Here is an 18493-nt window from a genome sequence, read left to right on the forward strand (position 1 = left end):
TCTGCACGCACAATACCCCAATATCGAGGAGTTGGTTTCGAATTGAGAAATGTCGTACGATCGCCTTTCAAGCATGGAGGCCGGCAGGTCTGGCGGCTACAGCGATGACCCTGCATTCCGAGATCTGCAGTCGGAGCTCAAGGGCAAGCTCCAAACGCTGCTCACCAATAATCGCAAGCTCTCAAATGACTTGACTGTTCTCGGCACGAAGAAGGACACACCGCGCTTGCGGGAGCGTGTGCACAACACGATGGAGAAAACGCGCGAAATATGCCGCGACATTGGCGAAGGCGTCAAGAAGTTTCAGTCCTGGGAGGACCTCTCGGTACGTCGACTCGCACTGGTGTGCTGACCAAACCAACATTACTGACTATTCGTCCAGAAGCAGCAAAAATACGAACAGACCAAAATATCGAGCGACTTCCAGGCGGCCCTACAGGAATTCCAGGGTCTGCAGCGCAAAGCGCTCGACAAGGAACGGGCCTCGGTCTCGGCGGCTAGGGCCGTGCAGGACGGCGGTGAGGCTGCCGGCGACGACGGTGCCCCTCTGGAGCAGCTACAGCGCCAAGAGTTCATCGAGGTGGCGGACCAGGATGAGGTGGATTTCCAGGAGGCGCTGATCATCGAGCGCGAAGAGGAGATTCGCAACATTGAGCAGGGCGTGGGCGACTTGAACGTGCTTTTTCGGCAGGTGGCGCACATTGTCAGCGAGCAGGGCGAGTCGCTCAACACGATTGTGGACAATGTTGAAAACGTCCGCGACGACACTCGACAGGCGGACATTGAGAACCGTCAGGCGGCGCGATACCAAAAGGCGGCCCGTAACAAGAGCTTCTGTCTGTTGCTGATTCTCGGCGTCATTTTGACCATTGTCCTACTGGCTATCTTCCTGGGTTGATAACGAAAACCAGAGCATTGTATGAGATATATCGGATATCGGGGTGTGTAATGCATGTTGCTATTTGCGTGCGCTGGAGTTTGGAGTCTTGGTATCATTTCCGACTGCCAGTCAGTCAGAGTCTATCTAATTATACATTTTTTTTTTACTATACACGGTCTTTTCGAGATGCATCGAGACGCGGTCTTCTGACGTATGAGATGATCTTGGGTCGAATGGGTTTCCAGTTTAAAAGCTTGTCTTTTTCTGGAAGTATCTTCCTTACCAAGTTGACGTTGACGAGCTGGAAAGCAAAATTCGAAGCCCAGTAAAGAAAAACTGATGCAGGTAGGTGTGTTACGCAAAGCGGAAAGAGTGGCAAGAAAACGCTTATTCGTACTAGGCCCCTCAATAGCCGTTGCGTGGAGGTTTCGTGCGACGGCCGATCGATGAGTACGTTTCTCCATTGCTCGACAGTCATACGGCTGAGGAGATTGGCGGCCAGAAGACCAGAGCAGATGAGCGGCAGGCCTAGAACAGCATCGGCGGCCACGAGATCCGTAAACCATAAGCAGCCGCCGGTGTGCAGGGACAGATCCACGACGGTCCCCGGCGCGTTGACAACGGCCTCGCTGGCGCCCACCGCCGCGGCCGAGTTGAACATGGAGACACCGGACAGCCGCCGCAGCGCCTCGGAGACGACGACAAACGGCAGCATCGACGATAGCGGGATGAACTGCTTCCACAGCGGCACGCCCCAGGCTTTATACAGCCGCTTCCTCGACTTTTCCGTCTGCCGCGCGACGTACACACTCTTGCGGTCCGGCGGGCCACTCCACGGGGCGCTAGCGTGGCGATTGGACCAGGCGATGAGCAGGGGCTTGATGGCGTTGCGGCGGCGGTCAAGCGACTGCATGTACAGCTGCATGGGCAGGCGCACGGCGACGTTGATGCCGAGCGCGACGAGCGGGATCGTCAGGTACCAGGGCACACCAGCGGCGTGGATCGAGGTGAAAACATGGGCGGTGGAGTCGACGAGGGGCGTGAGGGCCTCGTTGACAATGGTGCGGCGATGCGGCTGCCGACACGGAGATGACGATAAGATGGAGGGACGGAGACGGCAGGTGACGAGGCGGGGTGACAAAAGACCGCTAAAGGGACGCCGGATGTGTGACATGGTGAGCCATTCCCGTGATACCGACGTGAAGAGAGTTGACGTTGCTCACGGGGTTGTGGGGAGATGAGTCTGGTGGTTGTCGCAAACTTTCACCTGATGGTGTTGATGAAGGTCGGTTGTTTTTTGTTACAGCGGGTTAGCAGTCGGCGCTACCGGGCCAGCCGCCTCAGCCACAAGCGCCGGCCAGAGCTTAGCTACCTAGATTTGGGCGTGCGTAGGCTGAATTCGCGGTCTGAAGTAGACTCGCCTCAACCAACACCACTTGAGAATTCCGAATCTATCACTTCCTCTCATCCTCATCTACCATGAAGGAATATGCAATAAATTATTTGGCACACATAGCAGGCATATGTATCCTTCATCATGCGGACAGCTCGGTACCTGCAGCTGCCTGCACCTCGAGGCCTGGAACACACCAAGAAGCCGCCAAAAGCCCCTGTACGATCCGCATTGTGGCGCTGCAGGCTGCCATCTAGGTACGCAGTGGGGCGCACGACCCTTTTTAACACCTGATAATGACCACAATGTCCGAGTTGCCAAGTTTCGAGCTCATCTGAACAGCTTTACCAGCTTGCACGCTTTCATTTTACCTTCCTATTGTCAGACGATGGTTCCCAGCATTCCACTTAACTCGTTTTTTTTCTCTGCTGCTTTTCCAGTAAGCTCCGATTTCCGTCCTTGCTCCTACGAATCCTCAATCAATTTCCGCTCCGAACTCGACCGTTAATCGTCATCTTCCTCCTGCGCCGTTCGCCCCGCGCCTTCCTAACCGCATGCGCCGTTCGTGACTAGCATACACAACATGTCTTCCCGCGAACCACGCGGTCGCGAGTCGACCTTGGGCTGGAACGGCGTTGTGGTCACCGTCATCATCAGCATGCTTCCTTGGTTCCTGTACCTTGGTCCGCCCATCGCCTGGCGTCTGCTCGGCCGCTTCGTGGGCTTCTTGTTGCGCAAAAAGACGGAGGGTCGAAGATCGGTCCTTGTATCGACAATGGACGAGGAGAATGACAAATTTGCATCAGACAATGTGGAAAGCAAGAGTAGCTCCGGCGACGAGTGGGAAAAAGTGTCGGGCGGTGCCGAGCACGCCTCGGCGAACAAGCTTGACAAGCTCAAGGACAGAATCAAGGACTGGGATGGCATTATTGGGTTCTTTCACCCATTCTGGTAGGTCGAGCTCGCGTCTTCACGCTCTGTTCCAATGAGACCTAACGTGAGTAGTAATGCAGGAGGAGGTGGTGAGCGAGTCCTATGGGCCGCTATCCGCGCGACGCAGCTCCGCTGGCCCAAAGCCAAGTGTGTCGTCTATACCGGCGACCACGAGGTAACCAAGGCCGACATAATTGCTCGAGTCAAGGTGCGATCCTGCGAGAAATGTTTAAACTCTCGGTCTGCTAACATTGATCCAGAGCCGCTTCAATATTGAGCTGCACCCGCCCACCGTCCAGTTTCTCTACCTAAGTAAACGACACTGGGTCCTCTCCGCCACCTGGCCGCGCTTTACCCTCGCCGGCCAGTCTTTTGGCTCTCTCGTCCTCGGCCTTGACGCTTTTTCACTCCTAGTTCCCGACATCTTCATTGACACCATGGGCTTCGCCTTTGTCCTCGGCCTGTGCAAGTTCCTCTTCCCCCACGTGCCTACCGCCGCCTATGTCCACTATCCAACCATCTCGACCGACATGCTCGAGTCGCTCGACCCTGACTCGCCGCTAGGCTCGCGCGGCGTCAACGGCGGCCAGGGCAGCGGTCTGCGCGGCCTCGCCAAGAAGCTTTACTGGCACCTGTTTGCCCGCGTCTACTGCTGGTTTGGCGCCTCGGTCGACGTCGTCATGACCAACTCGACCTGGACCCAGGCCCACGTCAAATCCCTCTGGGGGCCCTATCGCAAAGAAAAGGACGCCCGAAACCCGACGACAGCTGTGTTCCCGCCCGTCGCCGTCGAGGAGCTCGAGGCGGCTGTCGACGTCTCCGAGGAGAGCGAGAAGAGTGTCCGGGAAAACATTATCCTCTACATTGCGCAGTTTCGCCCCGAAAAGGACCATCGTCTGATTGTGCAGTCGTTTTACGAGTTCCTCAAGCTGCACAGCAAGCCTTCGGAGACGTCTCGACTCGTGCTCGTGGGTAGCGTCCGCGACGACAGCGACGCCAAGAGGGTATACGAGCTGCGCCTCATGTGCAACGAACTTGGCATAAAAGACCGCGTCGAGTTCCACCTCGACGCCTCGTGGCCCGAGATCCTCCAGTGGCTGCGCAGGGCCTCGATAGGCGTCAACGGCATGTGGAACGAGCACTTTGGCATCGGCGTCGTCGAGTATCAAGCCGCCGGTCTGATTTCCGTTGTCCACGACAGCGGCGGCCCCAAGCTCGACATTGTCGTTCCCATCGATGGGCTAGCGACTGGTAAGCTGACCCCAAACCTGGACAAAGACGATTCAGTGTTTTACTAAACGTAAAAGGCTTCCATGCTTCTACTTCGCGAGAGTTTGCCGAGAGCTACGACCGCGTGTTCATGATCCCGGACAAGGTGCCGACAAGACTGCGCGCACGCAAGTCGGCCAAACGCTTCACAGAGGCTGAGTTTGCCAAGAAGTGGATAGACCAGACGGAGCGACTCGTCGCCATGACTAAGTAAATGTTATCAGACACGTTAGCATAAAACGCTGAATCAGGCATTATGACTGTAATATAGATTTTGCGATACCCTTTTTGACCTGCATATCTCTCACAAATGAATCTCTGTATGATCCTGTTCACTATATACTTTGTTGGTCAAAGATGCTCGCCTACGTCATGTAGATGTGCTGCGACCTGGCACGCAGAAGCACACCATGGCCATTAGACGCTATATCCTGCACTATTCGCCTGTCGGGGCTCGCCCACCGCCTCAAACGACCCGTCCTCCAATCTTTTGATTGCCTGCACCGAGCTCAGCCCCGGCTTCACGACTTCCACTTTATGTCCCCTGGCCTGCATAGCCGCCACCGTGGCATTCAAGTCGGGGAAGAGATTTTCGAGCGTAAGCCGGTTGGGCAGGAGCTGGTCGTGCAGGCGGCCGACGCCGAGAGCCTCGCGCATGGTCATGCCGTGCTCGACGGCGTGCCAAAGGCACTGGGCGGTAGCGGTGCTGATTCGCGAGCCGCCGGCGGCGCCGATGACGGCGTAGAGCGTGCCGTTGGGAAAGGTGGCGATGAAGGGCGTGATGGACGACAGCGGGCGCTTGCCCGGACGGATAAAGTTGGCGGGCGCGGGTGGGAAGCCGAACTCGTTGTCGATGCCGGGGATAGAAAAGTCATTCATCTCGTCATTGCTGCAGAGAGGTTAGCTGTTATTCTTTTATATATTTTTTGAGGTGTAGTGTGTATGTATGGCATGGCGGGGGGAGCCGACATACAGGATGATACCAGAGTGCGGCTCCATGATTTGCGCGCCAAAGTTCAGGTTGAGGGTCGTCGTTAGCGACACGGCCATGCCCGACTTATCCGCCGTCGAAATGTGCGAGGTGCCATGGCTCTCCGGCATGGCTGTCACGTCGCCCTCGCTCGGAAAGTACTCTTTTGGCTCCTTTGTTCTCGTATCGCTCATCTCATTGTGAATACGCTCCACCGTCTTGTCAGAGAGAAGAGCCCGCTCGTACGCGAGCATGTCGCGCTTGACAAACGCCGGATCCCCGAGGCTGGCGCGGTACGCAAAGGCGAAGCGCTGCGTCTCGGCGAGTCGGTGCACGGTGAGGTTGCGGTCGTCGTGCCAGCCGGACGCGGGGAAGTCCTCGAGTACGCGGAGCATCTGCAGGGCGACGGAGCCGCTGGTGGGCGAGGACATGCCGTAAACATCGAGGCCGCGGTAGCTGATGTTGTGGACCGTACGGGGGGCGACGGCGTAGTTTTCGAGGTCGGCGAGGGTGAGGATGCCCTTGCGGGACTGCACGAAGCGGACGAGGTTTTCGGCTGCAGCGTGTTGGTGGAAGCAATGCGGAGGGGGGCAGGTAACGTACCAATCTCGCCGCGGTAAAAGGCATCAGAGCCTTCGTTGGCGATTCTCTCGAGGGTTCTGCGGGTGGTTAGACGATAGCACAAAAGGTACGCAATGTGGTAACATACTTGGCAAGATTCTTGCGGGTCATGACCTGTCCCTTTTGCAAAAGCTCTCCTGTGGTGAAAGTTAGCAAACATGTACTGAGACTGCTGCTAATATGAGCATACCCTTAGGAGCAAATTCGGCAGCAAGGATGGGGTCGTCAAGCAGATATGTTTTGCCATCTTTGATCGTCGCATTCATCTTGACAACCATATCTTCCGAGACTACAGCAACATCTCGTCAGCAAACTGGCAGTGATGGATGTATAGCAGCAACATATTACTGCACCTCTGAAGCCATCCCGCGCTACGCGAATGGCGCCCTGCATAATATCTCGCCATTTGAGAACCTGCGCAACACTGTCAGTCAATGCGACTTGTCAAGGGCTGCTCGCTAACACGATTTTCAAAACACAACGTACACCATATTTCTTGTGGATATACTCGAGGCCCCGGACCTCACCCGGCACGGCCACCGCGAGGCCACCTGCGATGCTCGCCTGCTCGTCATGGCCATACATGTCCTCGTACGCGGCCGCCGGCGCCGTCTCGCGGAAATCCACCGCCTCGTAGCGGCCCTCTGCATCACGCACCAGCGCAAAGCCGCCGCCTCCAATGCCAGAATGGTACATGCCCACGACGCCGACGCAAAATGTGGTGCCGACAATGGCGTCCACAGCATTGCCCTACGGGGGCCATGTCAGCAAAACATCTCAAAAGCGCGAGAGGGAAGAGGGAGACAATGTAGAACCCAGGCAGTCAAGGAAAACATACACCGGCGACGATAATTTCGCGGCCAATAGCGCTACATTCGCTGGCCTCGCTGGCGACGGCGCCGCGGGTGCCAAAGGTGTCGGGCGAGAAGATGGTCTCGGGTACCGCAGCAGCGTGGGCGCCGATGGCGCTGCCGAGACTGAGCGCGAGCAGCCTCACGGCATGTATTTGCGTTTCTAGAAAGAAATTTTAACGGATCAGTATTGCGACATGGCTACGCTATTCGCGACGCAGAGGCGCCGACTTCGGGCCGCACTCACTCATGGCGCGACCGTGGGGCGGACCACTCTGCTATCGCCGCTGACGGAGGCCGGAGCCGCGACTGTAGCAATGAATCAGCTTCCAGGCGCTCGAAAGAGTGCAGCGTCTGAAAGGGATACGACGAGCGCAACACACGGAAAGATGAAGAGAGGGAGGGCCACCGAACGTGGTGGGCCGGCCGAACCCGAACCGGTCCTCCGGCTGGTGATATCCGGAGCTAAAGAGGTAGACGGGGCAACGGGCGAACCTCGGTCGTGGTAGTCTATTCGCAGTTTGAAAAATTGACAGGAATCCGGTCTGAACAAGCCGATAGTTTGTTTTTCGAATTGGGAAAAATCACTAACCAGCATGTATAAATACTACCGCGCGAGTCAAGGGGACGGCGGCCGCGGCTGCGGCGGCGCAAATAAGCAGCCGAGACATGCAGGTTCCAATTTCTCAATTGTTTGCTACACAAGCAAAAGCCACAGTGCTCCGTAATCCGTACATATTGTGTCTCTGTACAAGACATGACACGTTTCATTTCTATTCTGCGACTTGTTGACGATAAAATACAATCGCTCGGTATATAGATACGGATACTGAGTACGCATCCTCACGATTCGCCATTTGTTGAGACATGGTTGAGATAAACCATAGTGGCTGTCTTAAGTGCGCTGCTGAACTGAAGCTACCAACTCTTCAAAGGAAGCTGAAGTGAAGTCGTTACGTCACACCGCTCTCGCTAGGGAAGCTGGCGATCCGGCGACTCTGGCAATTGCGCACTGCACTGGTTGCGAGGTTAAGTGGTTGGGTTATGCGACGCAGCGGAGAGCATGGACACCATCTCTAGGTACCAGCAAGTTTTCGGCGGGAAGTTAAGATTCAGGCTATTGTATTAGCCAATTCCGTGTAAACTGATAAGTGCCTACGTATCGGCGTACCATCACTACTGATTCTCACATCGTGGTGGTGTGATACAATCACAAGTTCGACAGATTTCAGACGAATTCCAATTCCTTTGATTATGTATGATGCCATCAACAGCTTGTTAAGTTTGGCACACAGCAGGAACAACTTAATAGCGGTGTAACATGGCAGAAAGCTGCTAAGTGGGGCAGCTACCCCCGGACGGCCAATCAAACTGTCTGCTGATGGCTGCCCCAGAGGGTCTCCCAAATTTTTTGGAGAAATCCGCAGTAGACTTTGGCCGTCCAGATCTTGCGCTCCAGAAGTTTCGCCGGACTATACACAGATGCCAGGTGGTGATAGGCAAGCTTTTCAATATGAGTAAGAAGTGAGTTTGAATCAGCTCAATCGGATGTCACAAAAATCTCCTAACTGAATACAGAACTTCATTGTTAGCCTCATCCAAGGCGGTCGACCCCCACCTGCAGGCTCTCTTTGCCTCGAGTGTAAGCATGTTTCCTACATTTGATAGCAAACACAAATCGGATTGAAACTGACAAATTACCTAGGCTGGCCCTGTCTCCGCCCCTTCTCCATCAAGGTATCAAAAGCTCCGAGAAAGCAGGCCCAAGTCCCCATCGGACGACGCAGAATCTGGCGACGACGAAGTCCTATCCGAAGCCAGCGAAGAGCTCGATTATGAAGTTAATGAAGATAACGATGAGGATGGCGATCAAGAATCTGTAAATGCAGATACTGAGGAGTCTGCCGAGGAGGAATCCGGTGCTGAAAAGAATTCCAAAGCTGCGCTGCGCAAGGAGCGCAAGCGTAAGCGCAAAGACGACAACGAAGATCTGGAGGGAAAGTATTTTGCCAGCTTGGTTGAAGATGATGAAGCGCCTTCCGGGAAGCGCGCGAAGTCTGAAGCCACAAAGAAAGGCTCCGACTCTGACGGCAGCGACGAGGATGACGGCGAAGACACAGACAAGGAAGAACCACCTAAACACGAGTCACTCAGCAAAGAAGCCAAGGCCGCCGAGGCTGACAAAGCTGCGAGAACCGTCTTCGTGTCCAACGTCTCCTCAGAGGCCGTATCTTCAAAAGCCGCCAAGAGGCAACTGCTCGCGCACTTCGCGACCGTTCTTGACAAGGACGCCTCCCCCTCTCAAAAGGTAGAGTCAATTCGCTTCCGCTCCGTCGCTTTTTCCGGAGGTTCCATGCCCAAGCGCGCCGCCTACATCACCAAGTCGGTCATGGAGGCCACTACTCACTCGACAAACGCCTACATCGTCTTCTCGACCACCGCCGCGGCTCGCCGCGTGTGCAAGGAACTTAACGGCAGCGAGGTGCTCGGTCGCCACATCCGTGTCGACAGCGTCGCCCACCCGAGCCCGACGGACCACCGCCGGTGCATCTTTGTGGGCAACCTGGGCTTCGTCGACGACGAGACCATGCTCAACACCAACAAGGATGGTGAGGCGGAGAGCAAGAAGCGCAACAAGGTGCCCTCGGATGTCGAGGAGGGTCTCTGGCGCACATTCTCCAAGATCGGAAAGGTAGAAAACGTTCGTGTTGTGCGGGACCCCAAGACCCGTGTGGGCAAGGGATTTGCCTATGTACAGTTCTACGTACGTATCCACAAGTCTAGGCTACAGCTGCAGCTGCTGCATCGCAGAACCGTCACGACTAACTCTCTTTCCATCCAGGACGCCAACGCTGTGGAAGAAGCACTGCACCTGAACGACAAGAGCTTCCCTCCTATGCTCCCCCGCAAACTCCGCGTCACCCGTGCCAAGGACCCCCGCAAGACGAACCAGGCCATCGAGCGCACCAAGTCCAAGTTCAATAGCAACAACAACAAAAACAAGGGCAGTGAGCGCAACGACAAGCCGCTCAAAAAGGGCGCCGCGACTTACGTGCCCAAGATGACGCCGGATGAGCTAGCCGCCGCTGGTCGCGCGGGCAAGCTGTTTGGCCGCGCCCGCGCAGGCGCTTCTCACGGCACCGCTCTGCCCAGCGGCATCAAGGCGCCGGAACGCATCGTCTTTGAGGGCCGCCGCGCGTCGTCCAGGGACGCTCTGCCCAAGGACCTCAAGAAAAAGGTCAAGACGAAGCGCGCCCGACCAGTAACGAGAAGCGCGCGCCGTGGCGCTGACTGGAAGAAAAAATCAGGCAAATGAAGAAGAGCAATGTGATTTTCTTTGAGTCGGATAACAGACTGTTCACATCTTGTGTTAAGGGTTTTGCTTCTTGGAGATTTGGCGTTGATGGCATATGAAAAGAGAGGTTTCACTGCATATGATATGCATGCATAGAATCATTATTTGAAAAAGTTAAAGCCTTCGATAAACCAATGAGATTCAAAAAAAAGTCGCACAACAGTAACGAGTAGTGGTATTATCATGGATATCAACGTGCTTGCATCTTGAGCGGACAGATTGGCGAAAAATACCAGAGCCTGGAAAAAAAATAAAAATGAAAGTAAAAGAAAAGCAGGGGGCCGGTCTGCAGCGAAAGTTTGGTCTATCAAGCTGGGACTTGCCCAAAATGTGCAAAGACCAGTCTGCCCGTGACAGATGTCATACACCCTCCTTGAAGCTCCGCCACGAATACAGAAGGGGGGCAATAGTTGAGAAACACCTTAGTACTCAGCCTCCGCCTCAACTGCAACGGCCTCGCCGGCGATGGTCTCGTAATCTTGTTCCAGGACAGCGAGATCCTCACGAGCTTCGGTAAATTCGCCCTCCTCCATACCTTCACCGACATACCAATGGACAAACGCACGCTTGCTGTGCATGAGGTCAAACTTGTAGTCCAGTCGCGACCAAGCCTCGGCAATGGCAGTGGTGTTGGAGAGCATAGACACGGAGCGGTCGACCTCGGCAAGGCCACCATCCTCGGCTGCAGCAGGGACGGTCATGGGCTTTTGATAGTTGATGCCGAGCTTGAAACCAGTTGGACACCACTCGACAAGATTGAAGGTGTTCTTGACCTTAACGGCAAGGATAGCAGCGTTGCAGTCGCGGGGAACAACATCGCCACGATAGAGCAGAGCAACAGCCATGTACTTTCCTTTTCTGGGGTCGCAGACAACCATCTGGTTGCTGGGCTCGAAGCCTACAAGTCAGGTCAGCATGGGGCGATTTTTCGGCTGGTTGGCAGGCAGCAACTTACACTGGAATGTGATGTCGGAGACCTTGAAGCTCTCATGGGAGCTCTTGAGAGCTGACACCACGGGGGCGTAGCTGATAAGTGGGTAGTGAATACGGGGGTAGGGAACGAGATTAGTCTGAAACTCGTTGAGGTCGACATTGAGGGAGCCGTCGAAGCGCAGAGAGGAGGTAATGGAGCTGACAACCTGGGCGATCAGGCGATTGAGGTGCTCGTAGGAGGGACGGGGGATACCGAGATTGCGGCGGCAGATATCGTAGACGGCCTCGTTGTCGACGAGGAATGTGCAGTCCGAGTTCTCAATGGTGCTGTGGGTAGAGAGAACGGCGTTGTAGGGCTCGACGACGGCCGAGGCAATGCTGGGAGCAGGGTAAACGGCGAACTCGAGCTTGACCTTTTTGGTAAATTCCGTGGCAAGACGCTCCTGGAGGAGAGCACCGAAACCAGAGCCGGTACCACCACCGAAAGAGTGGAAGACGAGAAACCCTTGCAGACACTGGCAGTTGTCTATGCAGACCAGCCATTTAGTAGCTCAATCAACGATTAATATGGCGGGTTATAAATCAGCTCACCAGCTATGCGGCGGACGCGGTCCATGACAGCGTCAATTTTCTCCTTGCCAATGGTGTAGTGGCCGCGGGCGTAGTTGTTGGCGGCATCTTCGTTGCCGTTGATCAGCAGTTCGGGGTGGAAGAGCTGGTGGTAGGGACCGGTGCGGAGCTCGTCAATGGGCGAAGGGTCGAGGTCGACAAAGAGAGCACGAGGGACATGCTTGCCGTTGCTCGTCTCCGTGAAAAAGGTCTCGAAGGAACCTGGGTCGCCAATGTCCTTTGCGTTGGGGTCGGGCCGGCCATCTGGGCCGAGGCCATGCTCCAGCAAATAGCTGGAGTAGAGTTGTTAGCAGAGAGCTCCTTGAGGGAGTGGCCGTGGTGTAACGTGTTGTAAAGGGCACATACAGTTCCCAGGCGGATTGTCCAAGCTGGACACCAGCTTGGCCCATGTGAAGGTGAACAATCTGGTAATCGCATGTCAGATCAGTAAGACGAAACTCCAGGGTGGCGTCCGGAGCTGTGTATAGCTTCAGGGGGACGGTGAGGCTAGGCAAGGCGGAGAACGAGCCGAAGGACTAGTGCAAAATATATAAGAGGAATTGGGGCTTTTGAGTGTTCTTACCTCGCCCTTGGTCATTTTGGCGGCGGCGTGAGGCAAACAGAACAAACAAGTGTTGGACTGGTGATGTTGGCGGCGGCGGAGGAGTGGCTAATAGGCACCTAGGTAGGTATGGACCGGTTACTGAGGGGAAGGATAAACGGCGGCGCCTGTGGGCTAGTTTTTGGCGGGGTTGAATCAATAATTCACTGGCCCGGGGTTGTCAAGTTTAATGATATTGATACCAAGGTAGGTCCCTGATACCTGCTCGATGGCGGCGTTGCGGGCCTACAGATAGGTGCATTCTACCTCTCACCGCTTCAATGAAGCTCATCGTGGGTTGTTCGTTGAGCCGCGGTGGCCACGGAGGAGACGGCGAATAGGTAGCCAAAGACCAGACACTAGGTCTCAGTCTAGCTATTGTGAGCCGCATCATTGGGCAAAAATGGCGGTCAGTCTTTATTATTAGGTACTCTGGGTCATATTCAGTGTCCTCTGAACCTACCTATTCATTTGCATCAACTTGAGCTGCCCTATTCGATTCATCCAGAGGCACCCTTTTATTGAGCTGCACCCGGACCCCACCGCCACGCTACAATCAGTTGCTAGCCACACCGGCCAACTAGCGTTGCGCCCCTGAAGAGTCAAGTCCCCCCTAAAAAGGTACCTAAATCTTGATAGAGGCATGCAGGCCAATCAGTGCGTCAATTAGCAAACATGAGAAACCAGAGGCAACGCCAATTCTTCACCGTTGCCTCCCATGCATCGAACCTACTGCAGGCTAGGCAAGTCGAAGTTCTTTAGCCATCAAAGATATTTCCATCTTTTGTTTTGGCTTCACATTCCGACCTTGTTTTTTCTTTTTTTTTCGCGAGGTAACGCGTTTGCTCAGAAATTGCGCCCGTTTCAACTCACAGCTAGAATAGTGGAGTGCCGAAGCCGTTTGCTTGAGCCTCCCGCTTCCCGCCGATTATCTTTCACTAGCGCAGCGCCCTTGCATCTTTTGGGAATGGACGCCGGCTGAGCAAGAATGATGTAATGGCTCGGCAAAGCATTATGGCCAATTGATTCGGACAATGGCGCAAAATTGTCCCGGGTCTCGCTCCAATTTATGCTTCGTAGTGACTCATGATAATTAAGCACTTGAAACTATCGCTAAGCAAGCAGCTATTGCCGTGTTGAGACCGGAGCCGCCAACGCCAATTATCATTACTATATTGAAGAACCGTAAACTGCGCTGCTAATTATACAGGATGAATAACATGTGTTGTCTCTTCAATTTCCCTTGCAACTTCTCTTTTCCTCTCACCCTCGATTACATCATCTTCTGACGTCGGCCTCTCGCCCCAGCTCATTCTCGACGCTGACCGCAGACTGCCCTCTGCTCGCGCGGCGTCACTGCCACAGGTGGTGCATCGCGACATTGGTTTTGGTCCGTATTCCTCCCGCATTTCATATTGGACGCCAGAAATTTCCATCGAAGAGCTGTCCTCTTCATCTAGTGGCTTTTTCCTGCAGCACCTTATGCCTACATACACGGCGCCAATAAGCAATATGGCAAAGGCTGCCGCACCGAATCCGATTCCAAGCCGTATGCCTCGTAAAAGCTTCTCGTCGCGCTTGGGGAACTGGTTCACAGCACGCATATAGTTGCCACCAAGCCAGTCTCCGTTCACAGCGTGCGTAAGCCCCCCGGGGATGATGGTGGTAGTGGCATGGTGCGAGCTGATCGATGTTGGCTCGCGAGTAAATGTCGAAAATGTTGACGATGAAATTTGAAGTGCTGCGTGAGTGATGGAGGGAGGGGCAGTTGATAAGGCCAGTTCAACAAGCGCGTCTGCCATGGTACCACGGCTCCACGCTAATCAAGACCAGCAGCCAAGGATTCGCAGCGTGTGCACTGCCCAAGCAGCCATAAGCGGTTCATGTCAACCGAAATGGGTGACGCGCGCGACCGGCAGGGGCGACGATCACTCGAGACTTTTCGGTGGTGCGGATGGGGCACCGTGGACGTCCAATACAGTCGCCGGGATTTGGATTCGTGAATAGCCCTTCTCGGCTATCTTCTCAGCCAGTGATGGCGCTGGCGGACTTGGCCCGGAGCGTGGACTAAAAGATTATGCTCTCGAGATGCGCAAAGGGTCGACAGGGGTCTTGACCAGCCGAATAGATACCCTCATGAAAGAAAAGAGAGGGAAAGATGAAAGACACACCAGGAGCAGAAGAAGAAATATCCTGCCTACGCAAGCCTGGGGGGCTGCGGCCTCGGTGTGAGAGACAGTGCCAAGACTCTTTGTAATGCAAGTCTTGGCCCGTCCCTTGGCAGCAATGGTGGAAACATTACAACGCTGGGATGAGCTCAATTTTTTAAATTTTTTTTTTGGGAAAATAGGACACTCGTCCCCAAACTCTACGCGGAAAGCGCCTTCCGAAAAGGACAGACGATCCAGTGGTGGTGCGGTTGAATTGTCGGCACCCGGCAAGCCGGCAACGGCACAGCAAGTGCTTGGGTCTATGCGTCTATCTAGGGGTCAGTCTGTCTGCAGATTATATTAGCTACTATAGGAAGCCAATATCTGACTTCTGGTATATGCTATTTGGTCTTCAACGCTAGTTACGGCCAAAGTCTGCCCCTGTAAATATCATATAAATAGTGAATATGCGCCCAGTACCCAAATTCAGGCAATTTTTACCCCCTTGGGTGCTCGGAAAACAACGGCCACATAGGGCACACCCTCCAGGTGGGCTGTGTAGCAATATCGCAACAGACGCGTCACGTCTTCGTATACACCCACGAGCATGACCATGTTGTATCACCAGCCCTTTACTGGTTGAATCTTGAAGTCGTTCGGATATCGGACACCCATGGCGGAGGTCTGCCAATCACTACCCAAAACTATCTTGGTTTGAATCGAAGGATTGTCTCCGTAGCATTGTAGCAATTGAGCGCTAATTGGCCAAGGGCCCACTACCCCAGTCGCCAACGCGGTCCATCATTTCGCCGCTCCGTCGTACAAGTTTGGCAAGTCGGTGGGTGGGACCCAATTCCCCCCTCGCTTCTGCGTTTTCTTTCGCGGCCACCACACAAGTCACCTGATACGAGGGGCGAAGGGCACGAAAACCCTACCGACGAAAATTAGTGAGTCGCTACGCAGTCAGCCTTTGCCAACCCAGCGCATCACGGCCATCACATTCGCTCGTCGATACGTACCATCGATTTGCGAATTCACCACACACCAACCGCAACCATGGCTGACGAATACGTATGTTCCCTCAACATTGATCCTACCATTTCGCAATTCGACCTCGCCCTCGCTGTTTGACATCGGTCTGAAACTCGTTCTCCCGCCCGCCTGGACTACTCTCCGCGCTGCCGCTTCGCCTGCACCACACTCGTCGACAAATTCTTGACAAGATACGCCACGTTCGACCCACGATACTTTGTCCAGAAATTGCATCAGCGAATTGTCGAGGCGGGGGGCGGGAAAAACGGGCTCTTTCCATGTCACCAGCGATGATGAGACGATGGAATACGTGACTTGGTTTATGCAGGACGAAGTGCTGACTTTTTTCTCTCCCGGACAGAACGCTGAGGAGGCTGCCGAGATCAAGAAGCGCCGCACCTTCCGCAAGTTCTCCTACAGAGGAATCGACCTCGACAAGTACGTTTTTGACCTTGTTACATCTACCCAGCGCAATGAGCCTCCTGCCACTAGATCTACCAAGATACACCACCAACAAAGTCACGAATCACCCTTCTGCGGAAAGGTCTTTTGAATGGGCGGCTCATTCGCTCTGCACACCGCGCGAAAATGCTAACATAATGCTCCTTCTAGCCTCTTGGACCTCAGCTCCGACCAGCTCCGTGATGTCGTCCACGCCCGCGCCCGCCGCAGGATCAACCGCGGCCTGAAGCGCCGCCCCATGGGCCTCATCAAGAAGTTGCGCAAGGCCAAGCAGGAGGCCAAGCCCAACGAGAAGCCCGACACCGTCAAGACCCACCTCCGCGACATGATTGTCGTCCCCGAGATGATTGGCTCCGTCATTGGTATCTACTCTGGCAAGGAGTTCAACCAGGTCGAGATCAAGCCCGAGATGGTCGGACACTACCTCGCCGAGTTCTCCATCTCATACAAGCCCGTCAAGCACGGTAGACCCGGTATCGGTGCCACCAACTCTTCTCGTTTCATTCCCCTCAAGTAAAGAAAGTTGTGTGGTCTATTGGGTGGTTTCTGCATTCACGGACAGTTATGGGCGAAAAGGATTGATTTCGATGTGATGGAAAACATATCTCCATTGGAGTCGCTGATGACATGAGCGTTCATGATAGTGCAATAGAAACTAGCATTGTTCGCTGTTCACACCTCTTTTCAGAGTCCATGTGATTTGTACATCTATCCACTCGCTGGGCCGGTTTCCCAAAATGATAGGGCAATGTCCGCAAAACTAATAAAAAACAGATAAATTCGGCTGTGCCCCAATGCATGTGCTAGCCCAAACGTCATACACCGTTGGCTAGCTCCAGCTGTCTGGTAGGAGGAGTCGGTCGTCGATTCCATTATGCACCAGCGTTTTGTCAGAGCCGCCGGACGTGCGTGAGCCGCCGGACGTGCGCGAAGAGGGCCTCGCGTTGACTAATTCCGCGGGGTGGTGAGTCCTTCCCAGATTTTGTTCATATCGATTCGGGGTTGCTTTGTGTTGGCGTGTGCAAAGGTCCTTGACGAAAGCCCAGATTCTGCGGTCCAGTCTCTGTCCTCGTTGGCAAAGCGCACAGCCATAAGGTGTATTCGTCTTGCCGTAGCAAATGAATATCTCGTCGCCATGCCTGACTCCCCGGACCAGCGTGACGACTATGCGGTGGGGATAGGCAGAGTCCACCCAGAAACCAGCGTTGGCACACATTTGACAAGCGTGGTTGATGTGTGAAGACAGTCTATAGATATGAGCCTGGTCTCTCTGAGGATCCCAAAAGGCATAGTCGGTGACAAAATCTTCTAGTCTCTTCTTGTCCCTGTCTCGGAAGGTGTCGTTACCTCCATGTGGCACATTGCGAAGCTTGCGAAACCACGTACGCATGTTTTCTCGGTGACTGTGGTTCAATTTTAACCATTCCTCCGCAGCTGTCCTCTTGCCCTTACTCCATTGAATACAGGAGAATGCGGGCTGTTCGCTGATTATCTGGTGGCCTCTAAATAGGTCGCGTCCGGCAAATACTCCAAGTCTGTTGTCTGTGCTAGACTGTTGAACGCGCAGGATGTCGAAATTTTGTTCCGCTGGCTCCCTAATTCCCACGTCTCGACTGGCCCTTGGTCTCGACGGTGATGGAAGGTCGTCATCTACCTGAGTACTTGCATGCACCAATGCTCTTTTACCAGCACTCCATGAGACTGCAAGTCCATACCGTCAGTCAGTACAATGATCAATGACACCGATTGTGTGAGGATGCGTACATTTGCTCTCCGGAAGGCGCGCAGCGGTCCGAAGTCTAAGCTGCCTCTCTTTTTGCAGGTCGATATCTTTGGCATATCTCGTGGTAGACCCGAGCCCACAGGCGTGGGAACATTGATGTGCCCCGGCCATCGTAAAACTGTGCCGCTCGTAGGATCAAAGGACTGATAGAAGTTTGCAACAGGTTGAAATGCCGCCTCAGACGCTGCACGCTGATTGTAGGGTGGGAGAGGGGGCAGCAGCAATGTGAGAAGGGAAGTCCAAAGTGATATCAAAAAAATGCCGTCATCGTAGTTTCAAGGTATGTTTGGTCTAGCAGAATCAAGGGTCGCGAAAAAAGGAGTGCGGAAATGTGTACCCAGCAATACATGGCAGGTGCCAGTGTCTGCATTACGCAAAGGTCTACTCCGAGCCGCAACATGGTACCTCCTTCGTCGGCGGTGGGCTTTGCTGCGAGGTGCATTGTACATTGTAGTCTCCATATGCTGTGCAGACGATGAAGCAGCAACAGTATTGCCGATCCATTAGAAGCTCAAGGTAGTCTTCCGGTAAAAGATTGACGTGACCTGACAACAGGAATGTACACAAATGAGATGCCATCTTTATTGGCTGTGCCTAGTCACGAAATTCCTATGGTATTTCGCCATGAGTTTTGTACAAAGCCTTTCCTCT

The 18493-nt window shown here is 54.3% G+C and overlaps 8 protein-coding genes across 8 annotated transcripts; 4 read left to right on the top strand and 4 right to left on the bottom strand.

Annotated features, from left to right (window-relative positions):
- Positions 1-49: 49 nt before the first annotated feature.
- Positions 50-898, top strand: BBA_04220 (SNARE domain-containing protein; the record flags this gene model as incomplete). Its single annotated transcript, XM_008599317.1, has 2 exons — positions 50-325; positions 383-898. 2 exons carry the CDS (start codon positions 50-52, stop codon positions 896-898), a joined length of 792 nt encoding a protein of 263 aa, XP_008597539.1.
- A 369-nt stretch (positions 899-1267) lies between these two features.
- Positions 1268-2054, bottom strand: BBA_04221 (mitochondrial export translocase Oxa2; the record flags this gene model as incomplete). Its single annotated transcript, XM_008599318.1, has 2 exons — positions 1268-1276; positions 1335-2054. 2 exons carry the CDS (start codon positions 2052-2054, stop codon positions 1268-1270), a joined length of 729 nt encoding a protein of 242 aa, XP_008597540.1.
- Positions 2055-2856: 802 nt separating this feature from the next.
- On the top strand, positions 2857-4689 carry BBA_04222 (alpha-1,2-mannosyltransferase alg11; the record flags this gene model as incomplete). Its single annotated transcript, XM_008599319.1, has 4 exons — positions 2857-3224; positions 3279-3414; positions 3467-4457; positions 4514-4689. The coding sequence occupies 4 exons, from the start codon at positions 2857-2859 to the stop codon at positions 4687-4689; spliced, it is 1671 nt and encodes a 556-aa protein (XP_008597541.1).
- A 203-nt stretch (positions 4690-4892) lies between these two features.
- Positions 4893-7168, bottom strand: BBA_04223 (gamma-glutamyltranspeptidase; the record flags this gene model as incomplete). The annotated part of the gene is made up of 9 exons (XM_008599320.1): positions 4893-5364; positions 5449-6001; positions 6049-6104; positions 6155-6203; positions 6257-6355; positions 6420-6480; positions 6553-6816; positions 6905-7080; positions 7165-7168. 9 exons carry the CDS (start codon positions 7166-7168, stop codon positions 4893-4895), a joined length of 1734 nt encoding a protein of 577 aa, XP_008597542.1.
- Positions 7169-8430: 1262 nt separating this feature from the next.
- BBA_04224 (RNA recognition domain-containing protein) lies at positions 8431-10233 on the top strand (the record flags this gene model as incomplete). Its single annotated transcript, XM_008599321.1, has 3 exons — positions 8431-8441; positions 8496-8559; positions 8623-10233. The coding sequence occupies 3 exons, from the start codon at positions 8431-8433 to the stop codon at positions 10231-10233; spliced, it is 1686 nt and encodes a 561-aa protein (XP_008597543.1).
- A 461-nt stretch (positions 10234-10694) lies between these two features.
- BBA_04225 (alpha-tubulin) lies at positions 10695-12412 on the bottom strand (the record flags this gene model as incomplete). Its single annotated transcript, XM_008599322.1, has 5 exons — positions 10695-11170; positions 11228-11731; positions 11797-12107; positions 12181-12350; positions 12398-12412. 5 exons carry the CDS (start codon positions 12410-12412, stop codon positions 10695-10697), a joined length of 1476 nt encoding a protein of 491 aa, XP_008597544.1.
- Positions 12413-15621: 3209 nt separating this feature from the next.
- On the top strand, positions 15622-16576 carry BBA_04226 (40S ribosomal protein S15; the record flags this gene model as incomplete). The annotated part of the gene is made up of 3 exons (XM_008599323.1): positions 15622-15636; positions 15926-16035; positions 16210-16576. 3 exons carry the CDS (start codon positions 15622-15624, stop codon positions 16574-16576), a joined length of 492 nt encoding a protein of 163 aa, XP_008597545.1.
- A 312-nt stretch (positions 16577-16888) lies between these two features.
- On the bottom strand, positions 16889-17449 carry BBA_04227 (uncharacterized protein; the record flags this gene model as incomplete). Its single annotated transcript, XM_008599324.1, has 1 exon — positions 16889-17449. The coding sequence occupies one exon, from the start codon at positions 17447-17449 to the stop codon at positions 16889-16891; it is 561 nt and encodes a 186-aa protein (XP_008597546.1).
- Positions 17450-18493: the final 1044 nt, after the last annotated feature.

This window comes from Beauveria bassiana, assembly GCF_000280675.1.
Source record: "Beauveria bassiana ARSEF 2860 unplaced genomic scaffold BBA_S00009, whole genome shotgun sequence".
In the NCBI taxonomy this organism is placed as follows: domain Eukaryota; kingdom Fungi; phylum Ascomycota; class Sordariomycetes; order Hypocreales; family Cordycipitaceae; genus Beauveria; species Beauveria bassiana.